The sequence below is a fragment of the Hydra vulgaris genome, chromosome 03 (genome assembly GCF_038396675.1).
Source record: "Hydra vulgaris chromosome 03, alternate assembly HydraT2T_AEP".
In the NCBI taxonomy this organism is placed as follows: domain Eukaryota; kingdom Metazoa; phylum Cnidaria; class Hydrozoa; order Anthoathecata; family Hydridae; genus Hydra; species Hydra vulgaris.
This window is the reverse complement of record NC_088922.1, coordinates 8,315,579-8,336,011: the sequence shown is the minus strand read 5'-3', so window position 1 is coordinate 8,336,011 and position 20,433 is coordinate 8,315,579. Positions and strand designations below refer to the sequence as shown.

General features: G+C 25.9%; 1 protein-coding gene and 2 long non-coding RNA genes across 7 annotated transcripts; 2 read left to right on the top strand and 1 right to left on the bottom strand.

Moving 5' to 3' along the window:
* Positions 1–6,505: 6,505 nt before the first annotated feature.
* On the bottom strand, positions 6,506–20,419 carry LOC136077926 (uncharacterized). 4 transcript variants are annotated; one of them, XR_010637376.1, is made up of 7 exons: positions 19,761–20,419; positions 19,565–19,615; positions 15,407–15,457; positions 10,756–10,921; positions 9,998–10,062; positions 9,695–9,822; positions 6,506–6,596 (listed from the first exon to the last, which is right to left on the bottom strand). It is a non-coding gene; the product is annotated as an uncharacterized LOC136077926 (long non-coding RNA). The 4 variants fall into 4 exon arrangements; XR_010637375.1 differs by having other exon boundaries at positions 15,434–15,457; XR_010637377.1 differs by lacking the exon at positions 15,407–15,457.
* Positions 15,176–16,367, top strand: LOC136077925 (histone-lysine N-methyltransferase set-1-like). 2 transcript variants are annotated; one of them, XM_065792247.1, is made up of 5 exons: positions 15,176–15,310; positions 15,442–15,535; positions 15,618–15,783; positions 15,853–16,048; positions 16,279–16,367. In XM_065792247.1, the coding sequence occupies exons 3-5, from the start codon at positions 15,701–15,703 to the stop codon at positions 16,342–16,344; spliced, it is 345 nt and encodes a 114-aa protein (XP_065648319.1). In that variant the 5' UTR covers positions 15,176–15,310; positions 15,442–15,535; positions 15,618–15,700; the 3' UTR covers positions 16,345–16,367. The 2 variants fall into 2 exon arrangements, with proteins under 2 accessions (XP_065648319.1, XP_065648320.1); XM_065792248.1 differs by having other exon boundaries at positions 15,442–15,783.
* LOC136077927 (uncharacterized) lies at positions 16,637–17,355 on the top strand. Its single transcript, XR_010637378.1, has 4 exons — positions 16,637–16,825; positions 16,959–17,000; positions 17,133–17,174; positions 17,305–17,355. It is a non-coding gene; the product is annotated as an uncharacterized LOC136077927 (long non-coding RNA).
* Positions 20,420–20,433: the final 14 nt, after the last annotated feature.

Here is a 20,433-nt window from a genome sequence, read left to right as displayed (position 1 = left end):
ATGAATATAATCAGAATAATGTTTTCCTATTGAATTAAAACCTAAGTTATAAGTAAAAAAGTTGCGGAAAAAACATTAATTATAAAAAAAATTATATGCCGTCTCCTAAAGTCTTTCCTTTAATCGTTTCATCTCAAAAGTTTAAATTGTGGAGATAGAATAAGATAATTCTAACGTCGCGATGTATTAAACTTAAGAATATAGTTTATAATATAAAATTATGTGACTTTATATTGTTTAAGCACTTTTGACTATATATGTTTATAAATAAGATTTTACTTAACTATTTAAAGTGGTACCCTATGATATATCATATATCGATAAAACTTGATTTATCATTTAAAACTATGATATATCACTCAGTGGCGGACACAAAGGATAAGGTGGTGGGGGAGGGGGATTAAGGGGTAACTAACCCCCATAAGAAATATCAAACATCAAAGTATTATTGAAAAATTTGTAAAAGAAAAAACAAAATACAAAAAATTATTCTGCAGCTAACTATTTACTTTTTTTAAACTAAAAAAACTGTGTTTAAAAACTTACGAAAAATAATATATAGGTTTGGTTTTAATAGTAAATTTTTTTTTATTAATTTAATTTTAATTTGTAGTATAATTTATATAGGTGATGAATATGCTAAAACTATTCTTAAACATACCATAAAGATATTAAGTAAAAGACGTCAGAATAAAGAAAACTTTAATGCTATATTTATGACTGCATCAAAGTTACTGGAAGACTTAGGTTTAAAAATCAAGATTTCACGAATTACAGGAAAACAAACTAATCGCGCTAACCCCAATACCAATGATCTTCTAACTTACTATAGAGTCAATGTTTATTTAACTTTACTTGATATCACACTTCTAGATTTACAGTTCAGATTTTCTGATGAAACCTTAAACTCTTTTAAATAAAATGTAGCAATACCTAGAAATTTATTAAACAAAACAAAGACAGAGTTAACAATAAACGTATATGAATTGCTTCTGTGAATAAAATATCATATTCATATCTATCCAATCAAAAAGAATACTCAAGCATTTACTTTTTGGTGATGATAGTAATTTAACTATAGAAAATCCTTTTGCATTTTGATTATATCTCGATTTCGGAAACTTTTTTTTTTCATAATAGCTAATATATTTTTTAGACTTTTTATTTATATAATTATTATAACTATTAGTTCGTATGATTAGTTAGTAATAACGATAAATAGTATTTACATCGTTGCAAAAAAAAAAATAAAAAAAAGGAAAAGGAAGTGTGTGTGAATTAGGAAAAAATGTAGGCTGATATTCAATCTTTTGAATTGTTTCCTGGTTTCAATGTTATCCGGTAATCCAATTTGAAGATTCAGTTTCAGTTTTGACTCTTTGAAAATATATAAACTTATCGTCAATAAATGGTATTTTGTGCATCCATAACTAATATACTGAGTTTTATGAAAGGGCTTCCCAACATTAACACTGTTGATGAGAATGTCTAAGTAATGAAAGTTTCTTCAGAATTCGAATTTTGAGAGCTAAAATGGAAAGACGCAATCAAAAAACAACAAGACCTACCTGAATGTGTACTGGAAGCATACAAGCAATGTAATGGTAATGTCTTCCCTTTAATTAAATGTATTTTGCAATTGCTTTGCACCCTTCCTGTTAGCGTTGCTTCGGGAGAACGGAGTTTTTTGACTTTAAAAAGACTTAAAACTTGGTCAAGATCCAATATAGGACAAGAACAATTAAATGGATTAGTTACGATGCATATCCATAGAGATTGTATCATAAATGTCAAAAAGATTTTTGATAGTTTTGCATCTTCAAAAACTAGAAAGCTCAATTTTATATTGTTGTTTGTTAAATTTATAATAGTCTTTATTAATAGAAAGAATATACTAAAGATATTATTTTGTTGCACATTACAGACAGGGTTGTCTGTAATGTGCAACAAAATAATATCTTTAGTTGTCCAGATTTACCTATAGGCAGACAAGACTGCAGCCTGTGTACCATGATTTTAGCGAGCTCAATTTTTAAATGGGATTTCGTTGAAAAAAAATTGTGGTGTTAAGAAGTGTTTAGGGCCCCAAAAACTTTCCTGCCTAGGGCCTTTGTTTTATTTTTACTTTTAAAGAAACGCTGAGTTCTTAAAGAAACATTATTTGTTATTTGTTTTAAGTTTATTTGTTATTTGTTTATTTGTTATTTGTTATTAGAAACATTCTTTGTTATTTGTTTAAAGAAACATTATTTGTTAAATTACGTCATACTTTGTTAAACTTGTTAAACTACGTTATATTAGAGATATATTTAGAGATTGGAAAGTTTTTTACCACTAGACACCAGAGAGTGGGAAAAAAATCTTTTCAACGCTATCTTAAACTAAATTACAATTCAATAATAGAATTCAGACTTCATCAAAAAATGTCTTGGTTTTGACCGTGCAGTAGTTAAAACCCAGCTCAATTGGAAAGAACTCGTTTAAATCACAGAGATCTGGCTTGGAAAAATTGAAAGATTTGAAAACTTATTAATTTTGGAAGTTCATATTTCAGAAGTGTTTTTTAGGAATCGCTGTAAACATTAAACTTGATTTTTACATACCTTAAGACCAACAAATATAGTGATAATCTGGTTTACCACAAGTAATCTGATAAACACGTAATATATCAGATTTGATAATTGGATAATCTGATGTCACATGACAATCTGATTTATAACAATGATATATTTTTGTTGGACAGAATTTAAATTGAACATAAATCTTTTTGAACTGGTGTAATATTTTTATATTTATGCTGAGAGGCTCGTTGTAATTACTACAAGTAGTTTGTTTATAGATATGATACTGATATTTTGATATAACTTTGAATTAAAATACGACAATACAATAATGTAAAATATATCTCTGTATTTTTCCCATTAAGTTTCAGCATTTTTCAGGTGTTTTAATGAAAATGAATTTATCGCATTGCTTAAAAAACTACACTTTTTCAAAGGAAAAATGTTTTTTTTTGTTAAGTTATTCACCTCCCCAATGTCGAGACAGCCACTAAAGTCAAGGAGCCTGGTTTTTAATTTTTTTTAATGTGGAAACAAATCACTCTCAACTCTTTTAACTCCGAAACACAAACCTTGACGAACAAAAGTTGAGCGCGGTGTTTTTAAAGACGTGGTATGGATCGAACTTGGAACTTCAAGCTAATGATCCAAGCGCTCTATTACTACACTACTACCGTTAATGAAGTTTATGTGGTACAAAAAAAAATTAACAAAAATATTTATTTATTGACTGATCCGAGTATTATACATTATTGAATGAATGATGGACTTTCAATAATATTAGTTAAACATCTTTTAAAATTGCACATTTTCTTTCTATATCTAATCAACTAAGGAATTTTTTAGTCTGGATTGGAAAAATAAAACTTATAAAACAGTAGCCGCGGCGCAGTGGGTAGAGTTATGGCGCACAATGAAGTGGTTCGATGTTAGCTCTAGTTAAACAATCTTGCGGCACATGAAAGAAGGCGTGTACTTCCTGGTTAGATGCTTTTCCACGGTACTCTGTGATAGATTGCCAAGTTTATTCTTCTTTAAAAAGTCCTTAATATTTTATTTAAAAACCTTTTTTATATAGTATTACTGTAAAATCCCGATAAATATAACCCTCAAACTTCAGATAACTAAAAGTATTTTTAAATTTTCTTTGAATCTGGTTTTTCATAAAAATCAATAACTCGAACTTTAACTTTAAGTCTAGCCATTTTCTTTGTTTTTTTATGGCGTGTTAAGACCAGGGTTAGGGGTCTTATTCAGAAATTTTTACTAAATCTAAGAAAGACGATGATCTGTGCGTTGAATTTAAATAAGTTTTTCCTATTATAAATATAGTTTATTCTGCGAAATGTTGTTTTTAAAAAGTACTTTTATCTCATTTGGTTGAGAAGATGTTGTCCAAAGTTTTTAGCAAGCTGCACAACCTGCCCCAACAGAGTATCAATAAATAAACGAGTATGCATGATATAAAACTTAAGCGTAAGTAAGCGTGCCTATAGTTTATAAATCTTTTATATTTTGTGTGGTACTTAAAGCGCTTCAAGAAGTCCTCACGGTCTTGTCGCAAAGTACCACTCTGTAAAAAAGCATATAACGTAAGAGCATTTCACAAGGAAATTTATGCCTCCTTCCTTTACACTTTAATGACGTAAGAGAAAAAATTAAATAGCGAGAAACTTAAATTGCTGTCAAATCAGGTTAACTTACCCCTGTTAGACTAAACGACACATTAGTTAGGTATTAAAATGAACTGTCGGATATAGGATTACAAGACTAATTATAATTAAAATTCCTATAATTTGGTTAAATGATAACTCTTTAGAGATGTAGATAAAAAAATGCATCAATGCATTCAAGGCATCTGAGAGTAATTATTTTTTTAAAACTTTTATGGTTAAAAATAGAAAAATGCTCATGCATCATACTTGATTGCTATCTAATCACTCCTTGCTGTTCATTGTTACAATTCTAACTACTTAATTTTCATTCATTAGATGTTTTGTCATGAAATGCGTAGTTATCAAGATTATTTAATTGTCCAAACTGGCATTTCTACTTCAAGAATAATGTTAAAAATGTATTAAGATTAAATGGTACTTCTCTAGCAAAAAAATTGAAAAATTAAATTCTAGTAGATGTCATGTTTGATAGAGGTTTAGATTGTAGTCATACTAATTTTAAAACTTTTTGGAAAAAAATTTCAAAGCGCTTTGTCAACATCATAAAATATTTGAGAAACTGTGAGAACAAAAAGTGATTTTTTTTTATTTTTTCAAAAAATAAAAATAAAGATAAAAATTAATTTATAATCGGTTATACTAGCCAACAGGCTAAAAATATTAGTTCCACAACAAATTACAAAATCTACTTCTAGAAAATTGCCTCTTAGCAACTATAACATTTAATTTTTTAAATAAACAACCAGTGACCCAAAATAATTATGAAAGTTCACGCGTTTGAGTTTAGATGCATTTTTTTCCTAGTGAAACTTCTGTCAATTTTCACTTAATTTAAAAAATCCAAAAAACCTAACTTTTTTACTTATTTAATGGTGAAGCACCTTAAAAATCACTATAAAAAAAGAACTTCAATTTTTTAAATAAAGATTTGAAAATACCACAGATGCTATATATCATAAAATAAACCACTTAGTTTACAAAAATGCCTTATAAGTTTTATGAAAAAATTTTGTACCTAAACGCCTTGAAAGAGTTATAAATAATTTGAGTGAATTACATCATGACTTAGATTTTTTTTGTAATAATTGTTAATTGTCATAACTTAAAAAATTTCCAGCGAATATAAATTTTTTAAGATTATTTGAATGTAAAATTGAGTACTTTTAAAAGTTTTTATTATATTATACTGAATTATCATTATAGTTAAAATTGCTATCTAATGATCATAATTTTTTTCTTTCTTTTAAGTAGTAACCTCAATAATAATCAATTAAAAAGATCAAAGCGAATACTTTGCTCTCAATGCCTTTATATTTTAAGGTAATAAAATTTTTTGAATGGGTTATGTATTGGTTCTTTTAGTAATGTCTAAAATTTCCCGCCTTTTAAGAATACTTTAAGCGCTCAAAAAAATTCGAATTTTAAATCGAATTTCCAATACTTCTGAAAGTAAAAAATTTTAAAACAATTTTTGAAAGAAAAAGAGAGAAAAAAAGTAAATTTGCATTCATTAAAATTTCATTTATTTGACATTAAAAAAAATCAACTTACATTACGTTACGAAAATTAACATAAATTACGATTTAAAGAACATTTTAGCTTTTAAATAAATTATACGTTTAAAATCTTTTTTTTTTTAATTTTTTATTTAATCATTTTTAAATTTATCTACATGATATATTAATGGACGTGCCTAGAGTTTAACTAACCTTCACAATTTTTCTGCTTTGTTAATTTTTAAATTAATAAAACATTATTTCATTCATATTTTTTGTATAACTTAAACACTAATACTTAGGGGGTTATTAATAAAGCGCGAACGCTTTGTTTTCGACCTCACCCTCCCCGCATTGAGTACATCCGCTTTTAAACCCACCCAACAATTATATATATCTTTTTTAATTAGGTGTCTTTCTTTTATAATTGACCCACTCCATTTCATATACGCCATTTGCAAACCCTATTTCCACTCAGAGCTTACGTACTTTATAGACGATCCCTTTTTCATATTTTAGATAATACTAAAAATATATATATAAAAGTTTATATATATATATATAAAAGTTTGTTTATATATATATATCCTCTTTTTAACGCTTAAATTAAGGGTCAAAATATACAATAGGGTGGTGCTAAAAGTTCTCTTTTTAATTGACGGGATAACCCCATCAAAAAAAAGAACAAGTATTATTTTAAAATAAAAATTTGCAAAATATATAATATTTATTCGTTACGCTATCAAAATATCGAAAAAAGGACAAAGCCAGATAATTTAAAAATTTAATATATTTAAGTTGTAGATTTTCTCAAAGTTTGTCTCTATGTATTTCCAAAGTTATCTTTATATATTTCCAATGTCCTAAAAAAAGAAAATTATCAATAACATATTGAGCATTATATAATACAATAAGTAATGGAGAAGCAAGAAAGTCTCAATGCAATTAATCAATAGTCTTATATGTTAAGGTGGTAACCAGGGTAAAAAATGGTTATTTTTGGTAAAATTTTGAAAAATACTAAAATGAATGTTTTAAATTCTTTAATCTACCTATTTTAAGATGCCTTTTCCAAAAATCTTAATTAAAATCAAATTGGCATTTTTTTAAAAGGCCTTAGCAACGCTTTTTCTCCGAAATCTTTAAAACCAAAAAGCTCAAGACGTTTGACTTCACTTAAAATATTATATTAGGCTATAAGCTGTAAGTTTACGTTTATGTTGCCATATAATTACAATATATTACTTTTTAAAACTTGTTTTAGCTTTTTTGCAACTTTTTTTCTCGCTAATCTTAGTTTTTCAGAAATAACCTTTCCTCGAAAATAGAAAATGGGCTGGAATTTTGCAGATTTAAAGATGAACATATTAGGAATGTTGTCTATAAAGCAAAATTTTTTAATTCTTTTAAAACTCATTTTTATCATGTTTTGGTGCCAAACTTCCCTTATTTTTTATATCTTAAAGTTTGAATGTCAACCTGGTATTATGGTAATATATGGTAATTAAATATGTTAAAAAAAAGTCTATTTTACAGGCAACATTTTAAATACATTAAAGAATTCATGTTCAAATTTTTAAACTTTTTTGAGTTATATTAGATAAGAGAATAGACAGTTTTGGGGGTAAAATGACACTAATTATGCGCATAAACAATGACGTCATCACTAAAAAAATTTAAAGTCTATTGATACTAATACATCTCAATTTTTTGTTAAAGAAGTTGCTTTTACCACCTTAACATTTAACTTATCTAATCAAAACTAATAGCAAAAGTAAAAACATTTAAAATGATCTATATTATTTTAAATCATTTTACTCTTGCTATTGGTTTTGATTAGATTAAATTATAAAAACAATTTAATAAAATAATGAAGAGTTCAATATCGTCTGTATACAAGGAAAATGTCCAAAAACATCATTTTGAGATATTGAATAAGTTATCGACTTACCGTTGAAGTAAATAATTCTTAAAAAAACTCATTAATCACTGATTTATTAAATTTGCGTGGTATATAAAACGATAGAGAATTTAAAATACTAAATAATGGTATAACTCCATACTGCTAAAATGGAAAAATCAATTACTTAAGATAACTTTTTCCGTTTTGATGACCAATGTCAGCAAATGTTGACACCGGGTCTTCCTTAATCAACTTAAAACATTACACTTGTTTCTCTTAAGTTAAAATTAAATGTCACCATGATGGCTGTTGATACAATACATGACATACTAGGGGGCATCGGCAATTTGGTATACATCACGTATTCTTCGTAAAGCCGCATAACACAAATCTTTATATAACCTAATAAATCTTACGGTACTTAGGAAATAAATTAACTAAATTAAAACATTCCACGCGTAAAAACTTCATGAATACATGAAACACATTTGATGTGAACACAGTAACATATTCAAACATATAATGCGCAAAGACTTCGTGGAAAAACGAGGCATATTTAACACTATTAAATATAGAAATGCAGTGTTGTATTTATGCACTAAAAATATAGAAATGAAGTGTTTAAAATATAGAAATGCTTTATTTATGCACTATTAAATTGCTATATTTAACACTATTAAATATAGCAATGCAGTGTTTTATTTATAAAATAAAAATTTTAAATTAAACAACTCATTCATTCCATTAAAAATATACAATTGTTCTTAATTTAGAAAATATACGAATTTTAAGAAATAAGTTTTTATTTCTTCAGGAAAAAATAATTTACTTTGCTGTTACTGTATTTTATAAGAAAAATATTTCTTTATATAATTTTTTATATAAGCTTAATATAATGTAAATAACTTAATCTAATATAAATAACTGAAGAACTGCCACTGACTGATATCACAAGTAATTTATGAAGGATTAAATAACTTAAAAAGCAATACTGAAATATTGGCAAGCTCGATAGAAAACTGAAACAAGTCTTTTAACAAATATTATTTGAAAGCAAATAATAAAATTAATTCACTTTTTAAAAGAGAAAATAGTTTTTTTTTAAAAAAAACAACATTTTATTAAATAAATAAACAACGAAAAACACAAACAAAGCATTAGGTTTTTAGCATAAAAATCATTTTTTTCGTTAACTGCGAAGATGCAATATAAACTGCAATTTAAAAAATAGATATGAACCTTAAGCTTTATTGATGCTCCAATCTTTTAAACTAATAATAAAAAAAATATTAATTCTAAAAAACTAAGCCGAAACCGAAAAATCTTCAACATAGATTTTTAAATTATTAAACATTTCTATTAGCATTTCTACATAAATCTCAACATTTCTACATAAAATTAACGTAGATTTTTAAATTATTAAACATTTTTACATAAAACTTTAACGATTCAAATGATAATTTAAGATTAAACGATACTAACTTGTATATAGAGTATGATACTTATTAGTTTGTTGTTATTGATGAGAAAGACTTCTAATCTGAGGAACGCGTTTAGTTAAAAATAAAAAGTGTATTTTACAGAATCGCAACTAAGAGGCTGTTTATATGAAGCGGGCTGCATTTTTTGAAACCTTATACAGGCTCAGAATAGGCGCAATCTGATTGGTTTGATTTTTGAAAAATTTGATTTTACTACTTAAATGCAAAAATTTTGTGCATTAAAGTAGTTATGCTTTAACAAAATTTTACAATTCAAAAATCCGTTTTTTCAAAATATTTTCTTAAAATATTTTGAAAAAGTAGTTTGTTTTCTAACCGTTTTGATACCTCTGTTATGACATAAATAACAGTTTTAATAACTTTGATTATCGTAAAAAAGAATATTACCTTTGTAACAAACTATAAAGCAGATGACGAAATTTGACTATGCTGTGATTCTCATACGATAGTTATTTCAAAACATTTTTATAATTTAATAAAATAAATAGAATATTAGTAACTTGGTATAACTTTTTTCACATTCAGTTCTATCATTCATAAAATAATTTTTTTTTACCTTTAATAAGTTCGAGAAGATTTAATTTTTAAAAGCTTCGTTTTCCTGTTACTGTGTCACACTTTTTCTTATCATTGCGGTTGGTCCCTTTCATGTTGAAGCAAATCAGCACTTTGTATGACATCAGACTATAAAAAAAAACAACATGTTTACAGTTAAATGTAAACAACAAATTAAAAAAGATTGCTTTATAGACCAATAAATCTTCTATTATCTGGTCTACTTATATATGGAAATAATAATGGCTATAATACATCATTATTACATGAAGTAAATCATTTAAGTCAACAACTTTAAAATTACCTTTCCATTATGTTTTTAAGATTATCTTTTAAGGAATTCCCACCAACCTTTGAAAGATGAACTACCTATATAAATATAACGTATTAAATACTTACATACAAATATAACTTTCTAAGTTAAAAAACAGAACATTTTTTATTTGTTTGTAAAATAAAAAAATTGGCTTCAAAAAATGGCTATTTCTTTATAAAACCATCTAATTGAAATACTCATTCAACAAATAATAAAAATTTGTCAAAGAAAGTGTTTATAAGAAATAATACTTGTTTAGAAAAGTAGTTAGTAGATTTAACAATGTCTTGTTAGGAATCTTTATATTTAGTGATTCGGAAAAAATGGACATGGGAGACCTGATAAATTTTTATATTTAGAAAATGTAATTGAAAAACAGCTTTTAAACAAAAACATTGAACACATAAATATTTTTAGTCAAAAATTTTAAAGAATCAAATTTTATAACTACATTTATAGAACTTATCTTTTATGAAAAAAACATTACATTGGTATTTTTCCAAAACTGATTTTTTGAAGTGTTTGCTTTTTACACATCTTATTCAATGCAAGTTCTTTTTTATTTAAATTAGTTTACTTGCTTATTATACTTTAAATTACATTTTGCTATTATAATTCTTATTTCATTCCTTCTTTATCATAAAGAAGGAATGAGATATTCTGACAAAAGAGTGAAAATAATAAGTTAAAATTGCGACAATGCATACAAAAAAGATAATAAATAGAACTACAAATATTAAACTTACCAATTGTTTATATTTTTCATCATCATAATTTAAACTTGTATCTAATTTAAGAAGCTCTTCGACATCTGTGAATTTTTTAGGAACATTTTCTGCTGACTTTTCGGCATCCTCAGATCCATTTTGTAGAAAAGCTTGTCGATTTCAATTTGTTTTGTGAGAAGTTTCACTACAATATATTGGAAATCTTAAATGAAGTTAAAAAATAAAATTTTTGTATATTCTTGTAAACTATTACATAATTCTAGTCTACAATTAAAAGAAACTTTAGAGAATTTAGAAATGGTGTAAAATCATATTATGCAAACACAGCAATCATATTAATACAAATGCAGTTCAAACATAATTTTTCCATTTTACTAACTCAAAAAGCAAATCAAATTTCTCACAAATCATAAGTATTGCAAACAGTTGAAATTAGGAAGCAAATTAATACTAATTGCTATTTTGAACATTTTTGGGAACCAATTCTTTTTCACCCGCAAACATTCTTACAGCTATGCACCAATTGTTTTCAAAAAATATATATAAAAAGGTCCTCAAAAAATCAGCAGACTTTTTTTAATGGTGTCTTCAAATAACTTCTTAATATATTACTGAATAGCCTCATGAAATACCTTAAATTAATTTAAACCTAAAATAAAAAGAAAAATAGCCATTATCTCTTACATTAGGCAATTGATTGACATAATTTTAGTTAGCTAAAGGGAAAAATTTAAAAGCTTTATTCCCCGATATTTCAAAAATTAAACCCTGTTTCCCTGATTTTTTTTGTACCTGCAAACAACAATAATGGTGGATTATTTTTAATTATATTAGTACAATTTGGTATTTTTTCCAGCCCCCTACTATTACTTTTGATATGTTTACCAACCACCTACTATTAACAATCCTTTATTTCAAACTTAATATAAAGTTTATACCTTTAGCCTGTATGCAAAAATGCTGCTGCAAAGAATGTTTTACATACCTTCAAGTTTCTGTTTTACCCGAATTAGCTCCATCCAGACTTAGGAGGTTCTTAACTCATAAAAGCATGTTTTACTTGCAAACCATCTCGCCAATAAAAAGTATTTTGGCTGTAATTGATCCAGCATGATGACACAGTTTATATTCTTGATTATTTTCTGTCCAAACAGCTCTTTTATATGCTATTGTATGACCTACTATTATTTTAGTAACCTTAAGGGCTATCGCTTTTTAAACATTTGCATCTGCAACTTTTAATTTTGATATTTATACATTAATAGAGCAAAAAAATATTTTTCATAATGTTTAAATTTTAATTAAAACTTTGACTTGAAAAACAAATTTGACAGCAAAAATATACTTGCAAAGTTTTTATGTGTATATTTATATTATTATTTCAATAGAAATAATAATTTATACAATAATCCAAATAATTCATAATTCTAAATTTTGTGCACAACTTTCCAAATTACAATAGAGAATCTTGGACTTAGCATTCCTGATATTTAAATAAATAAACTTGTAAACTTCGTCTTTTAAATTTTTTTAAATTTCATCAAAAAAATCAATAAACTATATCAGTCCTGTCTAATATAAAATAAAAATAAATATAAAATGAAAATAAATAAAAAATGACTAAATCTACTATAAGTCTAATTTATTGTCTTAAATCATGCACATATGGAATTAAAATATAACTATCCTTTCGAGGTAAACAAACAACTTTACAAAGAATATCATTCTTTAAAATGTTCTTGCTGTCCATTTGAACTAATTGTATAAATATCTAAATCTCGTGAATCACATGGTTTGAGAAAAAGATTTCTCATATGTCTTCTTAACAAATTTACAAGAAAAAAAATCACCAGCCAACTTTTCTTTTACACAGACAAAATCTCCATTTTTTAAACAGAACCAGCTATCTCTATTTTTAGAAGAGATTTTTATAAATTAAAAGCCTGTGATTAATTCTCTCATGGGCTTTCTATAATTATGAACATTTTTTAATAATTTAAACAAGTGGACTCTTTGCATTACAAACAAACTTTTTTAATATGTGCATGTGATTTTCAAATGAGACACTGAAAAGCAGACATTAAAATTAGATCTTCTTTTTGATGGTATACATCATCATGAATATGTATTAATGGGTGTACATTATCGTTAAAAAATTTTGACTATATATGTCAATAGACTTATATATTATAGACAAACCACTCCAGTAGCTGTTTGGCATACTCCAATAATTGCATACTTTTTATTAAATTAGCATAACACATAATTCTTATACCAATATTCAACAATAAGAAATTAATATAAACATTATTAAGAATTAAGATTATTAAGAATTCCCTTTAACACCACAGGTCCAGTTTAAAGAAGAAACTGTTTAAATTCTGTGGCTTTCCATCTTTTTAGTTTATTTGAAGATCTAGGCTGCCTTGCGCATTCACTTGGCAGCTTCTAAAAGCTTCTAAAAAACTTTTTTTAATCTTTGATATCTTGTTTTGATTTGATATCTTGTTGATTTGTGTCTGGGAGAGCCTGCATATTCTTGGACCTTCCTTTAAAAAAAAGTTACTGCTTAACAACACCTAACATAACTAGATGCATAGAGTCAAGTAAGAAATTCTGAACACAAGAAATATTGTAATCAAGAAGAATACTTCTCTTTAACTGATAACCTGGGTAATTACCTTGGAAAAAACCAATATCATGAGTACCAATATAATAAGTTGAATTTTCATATTGACAGGAAATTAAAATGCTTGTAACCAATTAAAGACTGACATCAAAATAACATGGAATAACTAATGTCGAACATCTGACATCGATTCAACTTAAGATTTTGTCAGTTGATGTCGTCAATGAAAATCTAACTGAATTCTAATGTTAGATTGACATTGGGTGCCCACTGGGTAGCTAAGCATGCAAACCACGTCTAAGTTCCTTACTTCTTGCATACTGTTCTCTTTAGACATATTGCGCTTAATTAAGAGGGGAAAAAACTTCGACTATCTAATAAAAAGTACTAAACAAAAAAAGAAAAAAAAATCCTTTTTTGAAAAATTTTAACATCGTTTTTAAAAATGTAATTCAAAACAACACAATGTAAATCAACGTATGTATAATTAATAATATAAAAAAGATTTTCTAAAAGTAACACCGTAAAAGTTTTTAATTATTACTTTAACTAATAATACTTGACTCAAAGATATAATATACTTTTTAAATGCTTTCTCTTTTCAGGAAACCAAAATGAGCTTGTTTACTTTTAAAAACAGTGAATTAGAAAAAAAAATGAGAAATTTCGAGTTGTCTGAACTGCCTCTAAACTTCTCTGATTTAATTGGTGAAGGTAGTTCAGCTAAAGTGTACAAGTCAGTTGTACAGAAGAAAATTGCAGCAGTTAAAGTTTTTAAAATCCAATTTTCAAAGAAACGTGTTTGGACGGTTTCTGATCAATTAAGACAACTCCAGCATAAAAATATCGTTAAATTCTATGGGTTTAGTTTACGCCCTACAGCTCTTTGTTTGCTGTGTTCAACTTGATGATGTGATTGTACATTCGTTAAAAGATTTATTAAATATTCTAAATGACAATAATTATTTCAAATTAAGTGAAAGGGTTGACTATATAACTCAAGCATGCAAAGGAATAGATTATCTCCACCAAAAAAATATCATACATCGGGATATCAAACCAAATAACATGCTAGTGAGTGGCACTTTAGAAAATCTCATAGTAAAAATTTCAGACTTTGGAGATATGACAACAATAAAAAATACAACAACAAGTAACACAACAACTGCAAATGGATCAAAATTAGAGGGTTTAACAATAAGCTATGTAGCCCCAGAAATTGCTAAAAAAAATACGAGTTTTCTTTCTGTATGGACAGATATTTATGCTATTGCTGTTTCAAGCTTTGAAATTTTATCTAACCTTAGCTCACCTTGGGAAAATATACTGCCTTTATTAAACGATGTTTTCCTTCTCGATGCAATTAAAAACAATGAAAGACCAGATGTCAGCATATTAACAAATCTCTATCCTGAAAATGAGAAGGAGATTTCTAAACTTATTCACCTAATAACATTAGGTTGGAAAACATTACCAGAAGAGAGATTACCACTGGCAGATGTAAAAAAAGTTTTTTTAAATTACCAAGTATTTGTTTACTTTCATTTTCAAAAAAATATTTATTTTGATTTTTTAGTTTCTCAGAGAATTGACTTTAGTAAGTAGTAAAAGATTGGATGTAGAAAATGGAAATGTAAGTCACACTTTTTAACATTTTCTATTATTTTACGACTCATCCTTAGGCTTAACAAAATGATAGTATACAAATATCTCCTTAGAATGAACCAGAAGTCATTATTGAAAATGTTCCAGACTCGGTAAGTGGTAGCAACTTTTAGCATACAACTTATAACTTTATCTCCTACTTCTTACAGTATATTATGTTTTGGAGCTAATAATCAATACATTTAATAGCTAATACTTTACAGTTTCATTTTTCAGCATGAAGACTCTTGTTCATCGAGAGAACCACATGTCACAACAATAACTGTTGAAAAAAAATCAGTATGTAACTCCATTTCCTATTATTATTCCTTATATTGTTTTTTACACATAAGATATTTTAATATTAAAATTTTTTAAAATATTTTAATACATTACCATAAAAAAAAGATTTTTTACAATTACCATTTTAGCGGCGTCTTCCTCCAACTGAAATAGCAAAAAATTATATATCAATGATGACAGATCCTGATTTTATATACAAGAAATTTATTAACAAAACAAAAGGTCAGGAGATAACTTTAAGTTTGGAAAGGTAATATAAAAAGTATTTACAAATATTGTAAACATAACTTTTTGGTTTACGTAGGATATGGAGTTTTTGCATGTAAAAACATTCAAAAAGGAGAATTTATAGTTTAGTACAGGGGGGATTTATGCCTAAAGTGCGAAATGATAGAAAAAGAAAAAGTATACGAACAAACTAATGCTGGGAGTTATGTATATGACTTTATGCACAATAACATTGAATACAGGTAATAAACTTATCTTGTTTATTTTATTTTGATATTAAAGGCATTATATTAAATCTTTTTAAATTTTAGTATTGATGCCACTTCTCACGAGGAATACTTGGCTCGGTATGTCAATGACTCCAAATACTTTCCGAATGCAGTAATGAAAAAAGTTTTAACTGAAGATCGAAATCCACATTTGTGTTTATTTGCATTAAAAGAAATCAAACCTAATGAAGAAATTGTATACTTTTATGGTGTTGATGGTTTAACGTGGCATGCAGCGGTAAGGTTTTTCAATTTGGCGATTGTAATGTATAATAAAACCTACTTTTTAGTTTCGGTATTACTCATAAAAGAAAAGAAAATTTGTATAACAACAAGAAAAAAATTTTTTAAATAGCAAAATTTTGTAACATTTGAAAACTCTAGAGATAGATTAAAATATTATATAAATATTGCATTAATATATATTGTATTTGAAACAGTTTTAAAGTTTTGTTTATATACTTTAAGGAGTTAGAAAGGAAACAAGAGCAAATTAAGGAGTCAAAGGTAAATGATATTTTTCTAATTATTTGAGAATCTGTCTGTTAGTGAGATCAATACCATATAAACGTTTACTAAATATTAGCTACTAAAAAGTAACTGTATATGCACTAAGTAAAATTTGACTTAGTCGAGTATTATATATTATAGTATTATATAAATATTTTTTATATTGTAGAGTAATAAATAAAAAAAAAACAAAGCTGAAATAAAACTGGCACAGAAACAGTCGCAAACAAATCAAGAGTTAGAATTTAAACTTAGAAAAAATGTTGCAGAAAATCCTCTATTTTTAATTAGTGATAAAAATCAAGTATCTTTTTTTATTACTACTTCTAAAACTTTTGTGCATTTTCAAATTAAATGGAAAACACAAATACTATACAAAACAAGAAAATGAAACAAAAAATAATCAGTAATCAACTTTATGTAAATGCAAAACAATATCCTTTCTGTTTTTTAGAATTTCTCAGACTCAGTGAAGAAAGACGCTTCTAATGATGTTAAAAATGAAGTGAGTTAGTTCTTTAGTAAAAACAAAAAAGTAATTAAAGTATCAACTCTTGCATTGAGCATCTAACACTATTTCAACTTAAGAATCCCCTCATATTGATAGAAACTTTAGAATAATATTTCATTTTTTTTAGAATTCAGCTTGTAATATTCTGAGTATGCTTACAGATGAATTTGTATGAATGATGAAACTTTTAATTTTTACTTTGTATTTGGTTCTTTTTAATGAAAGTTTAAGCCTAACTTTGACTTCAAGTATTTAGTAGTTTTGTTGTTTTTTTTATAATAAAATGATGATTAATTGATAGATTACAAAAGCTATCACTTCTACTTGGATAAACAAGTCAAATGTAAGAAAAAATATGTCTTTATTGTTTTAATTTTTTATATTGTTATCATATTAGTTTAAAAAGATGAAACACTGAGACACTAGGGTTGTATAAAATGCTAAATTATTATAACTTATTCTAATATTTATAGAACCATTGTGAACCAGTAAAAAATGATTATGTCAACCAAAATACAGAGAGTGTGAGTATTTTAAATACAAAATAGTCTTGTTTTACACAAGATATTTTTGTATTTAAAAAAATGATAAAAATTGGATCTATAAAACAAATCAAACTCTGAATAGATTAAAATTTTTAAAGACCACATTAATGACAATTCAAATAACAGAAAAATAAATGTGCTGAAGTTTTTTTGAGTTAATTAACAACTAAAAAAAAAAAGTTAATTATACTAAAAATACAATTGTCATTTTTAAGATAACTTAATTCAAAAATATTGCACTCAAAGATTTTTTTTAATAAAAAAATTTATGTTTATGATTTAGAATGAAGCTAATTCATCAGAAAAAATTTCATTAAACAAGATAACTGTTGAAGATAAGTACTAGCACATATGAAAAAGATGAACGAACGGACTTTAAAAATAAAACATTTGAATTATTTTTTGTAAAATTTTTTTAAATTTAGACTTGGAAGTAATTGACTTAAGTGCTTGCAGCACATTACAAAACTCGCATTTAGTAGAGGTTAAATTAATTTTTACCTTTTTTAAGCAATATATAAAGTCAGGGAAATTCAATCGATACTAAAATATTTTTGTAGGCATTATTTTCTAATAACTTAACACTGCTCTATCTTAATATTATTAATACAGAAAAGAGAAAAATATAATTTTTAAGAATATTTAATTGGAAAAACACTGCTTTCTATCTAAATGGTATAAAAAAAATATTTTATCATTAATAAAATATCCTTTTGATTCAGATTAGAGCTAATTCTTCAGAAAAAGATGAATTCTTATTGGACAAGTTTATTGGTAGAGGTAAGCTTGTTCATATAAGCTCTAAAACTTATAGATATGTCGCAGAAAAAATTTTCGTAAAAAAATTAAACAAACAAGGTTTTTAAAATTTAGACTTAGAAGAAATTGATTTCAGTGTTCAAACCATATTACAAGACTCACATTTAGAAGAGGTTGAGATGATCTTTTTCCTAGTTTATAGGTTTTATTACTTACATTATTACATTTCTAGGTAATAGTTTAAATATTAAAATTTTTTCCTTACCTTACAAAAAAAAAAATAAAAATAAAAAAAAGTTCATATTATCAAACAAAATGTTTCAGAGTCGTTTTTATTAATAAAGAACAATAGTGCTAAGTAATAATGGACTGCAAATTAGCCCTAGTTAATTCTTAGTACAACTACCAAGAAAACCTTTTTGGAGCTATGAATATATGCAAATGGTTGAGTAACTATGCAAAATTTCTTAAACAAAATGTTTACATTTTGTTTAAGAAAGATATTTGATTTTTAAGATTTTGATAAAAAACTTCTTCAATTCACTTGTTTCAAAAAATATATATTTTCTTTAGCCACAAACAAGATTTGTAAACATATTTCAAAATGAATTGAAGAATCCAAATTTAAATTATGAAATCAAAAAAAAAGGTGTGGGGCAATGGAGGGTTAAATCTTTAAAAGTTGTAACTATATAACAATGAATTTTAAATTTCAGACAAATTTTGAATAATTGCTCTTCCCTTTGTATATTCATACCTCCAAAGGGTTTTCTTGGAAAAAAGCTGTAAACATTAAACTTGATTTTTACAGTCCACATTAATGAAAATTCAAATACCAAAAAAAAAAAATGTGCTGAAGTTTTTTTGAGATATTTAACAATTTAAAAAAAAAAAAAAAAAGTTAAGTATAATAAAAAAAAACTGTCATTCTTAGGATAATTTAATTCAAAAATATTGCACTCTATATGATTTTTTTTTTCAATAAAAAAATTCCTGTTGATGATTTAGAATGAAGTTAATTCATCAGAAAAATTCTCATCAGACAAGATAATTGTTGAAGGTAAGTACTAGCACATATAAAAAAGATATATGAACGGACTTTAAAAATAAAACGTTTGAATCTTTTTTTTGTAAAATTTTTTAAATTTAGACTTAGAAGAAATTGATTTGAGTGCTTGTAGCACATTACAAAACTCACATTTAGTAGAGGTTAAATTAATTTTTACCCTTTTTAAGTAATAAAATAAATTCAAGGAAGTTCAATCAATACTGAAATATTTTTTTACAGGCATTACTTTGACATTTTATTTAAAACGAAATAAGAACATTTAATAAAAAAGAAAATTAAAAATTACAGAAAATTATTTGAGACTATTTTAATTTATTTCTATCAAATTTTGTAGAAAAAAATACGCAGAAAACAACCTACCAGAGTTTGCCCATTTTGTGGTGAGCTACATACAAAATTGAATCGCCACATCTTAAAGAAGCATAAAGATGAAAAGACATTAGAAAAAATCAACACAAAAAATAAAACAGAAAAAAAAAGAATATTTCAACAACTTAGAAAAAATGGCATTTTGCAATATAATAGAAAACAATTATCTGAAAAAAATCCAACTTACCTAAGAGAGAGATACTCTCAATTAGAAAATGATCCAGTAATGTGCACTAGATGTTTTGGGTTTTATGCTAGATCATTTTTTAGAAGACATGAGATGAAATGCACAAAAGATTCTTGTGCTTCAGCTTTGTGTATACCATTAAACACCATGGATTCTGCATCACTAGAAAGTTATAGTGATGATTTTAAATCTTTTATCGTTGGCAAATTAAGAGATGATGATATTGGACTACTCATAAAAAGCGATCCAACAATTTTAATGATTGGTTCTCGTCTCTATGATAAAATAAAAAGAAAAAAAGATAAAAGAACAGAAGTAAGAAGGTCAGTTAGGGCTGATATGAGGAAATTGGGTCACCTCTACAAAAATTTTAAATCATTAGATATTCAATCAGTATTTAACAATTCAACTGATATGTTTCTCCGTAAGAACTTTACCAATCTAACAAAAGCAATTAGTCTTTATACATCATTTGAAAACAATGAACAACAAAAATCTGGACTAAAACAAGCTTTGTGTTATCTTATTTTAAATGCAGCGGAAAAGCTAGTAGGAAACTTTTTAGCTAATGATGATGATAGTGTTGCAGAAGATATTTCAAATTTTATTAAACTATATAATCTGGAAAAAGAAAATGTCTTTGGTGATGCCAGTTATAATCTTAATAGAAGAA

What these genes read in the sequence shown, in the direction of transcription:
- LOC136077925 (XM_065792247.1), top strand. Translation starts at nt 15,701, where the DNA reads ATGATAGAAAAAGAAAAAGTATACGAACAAACTAATGCTGGGAGTTAT. An exon ending in CACAATAACATTGAATACAG is followed by an intron (nt 15,784 to 15,852) that starts GTAATAAACTTA and finishes TTTAAATTTTAG; the next exon opens with TATTGATGCCACTTCTCACG. An exon ending in GTTTAACGTGGCATGCAGCG is followed by an intron (nt 16,049 to 16,278) that starts GTAAGGTTTTTC and finishes ATATACTTTAAG; the next exon opens with GAGTTAGAAAGGAAACAAGA.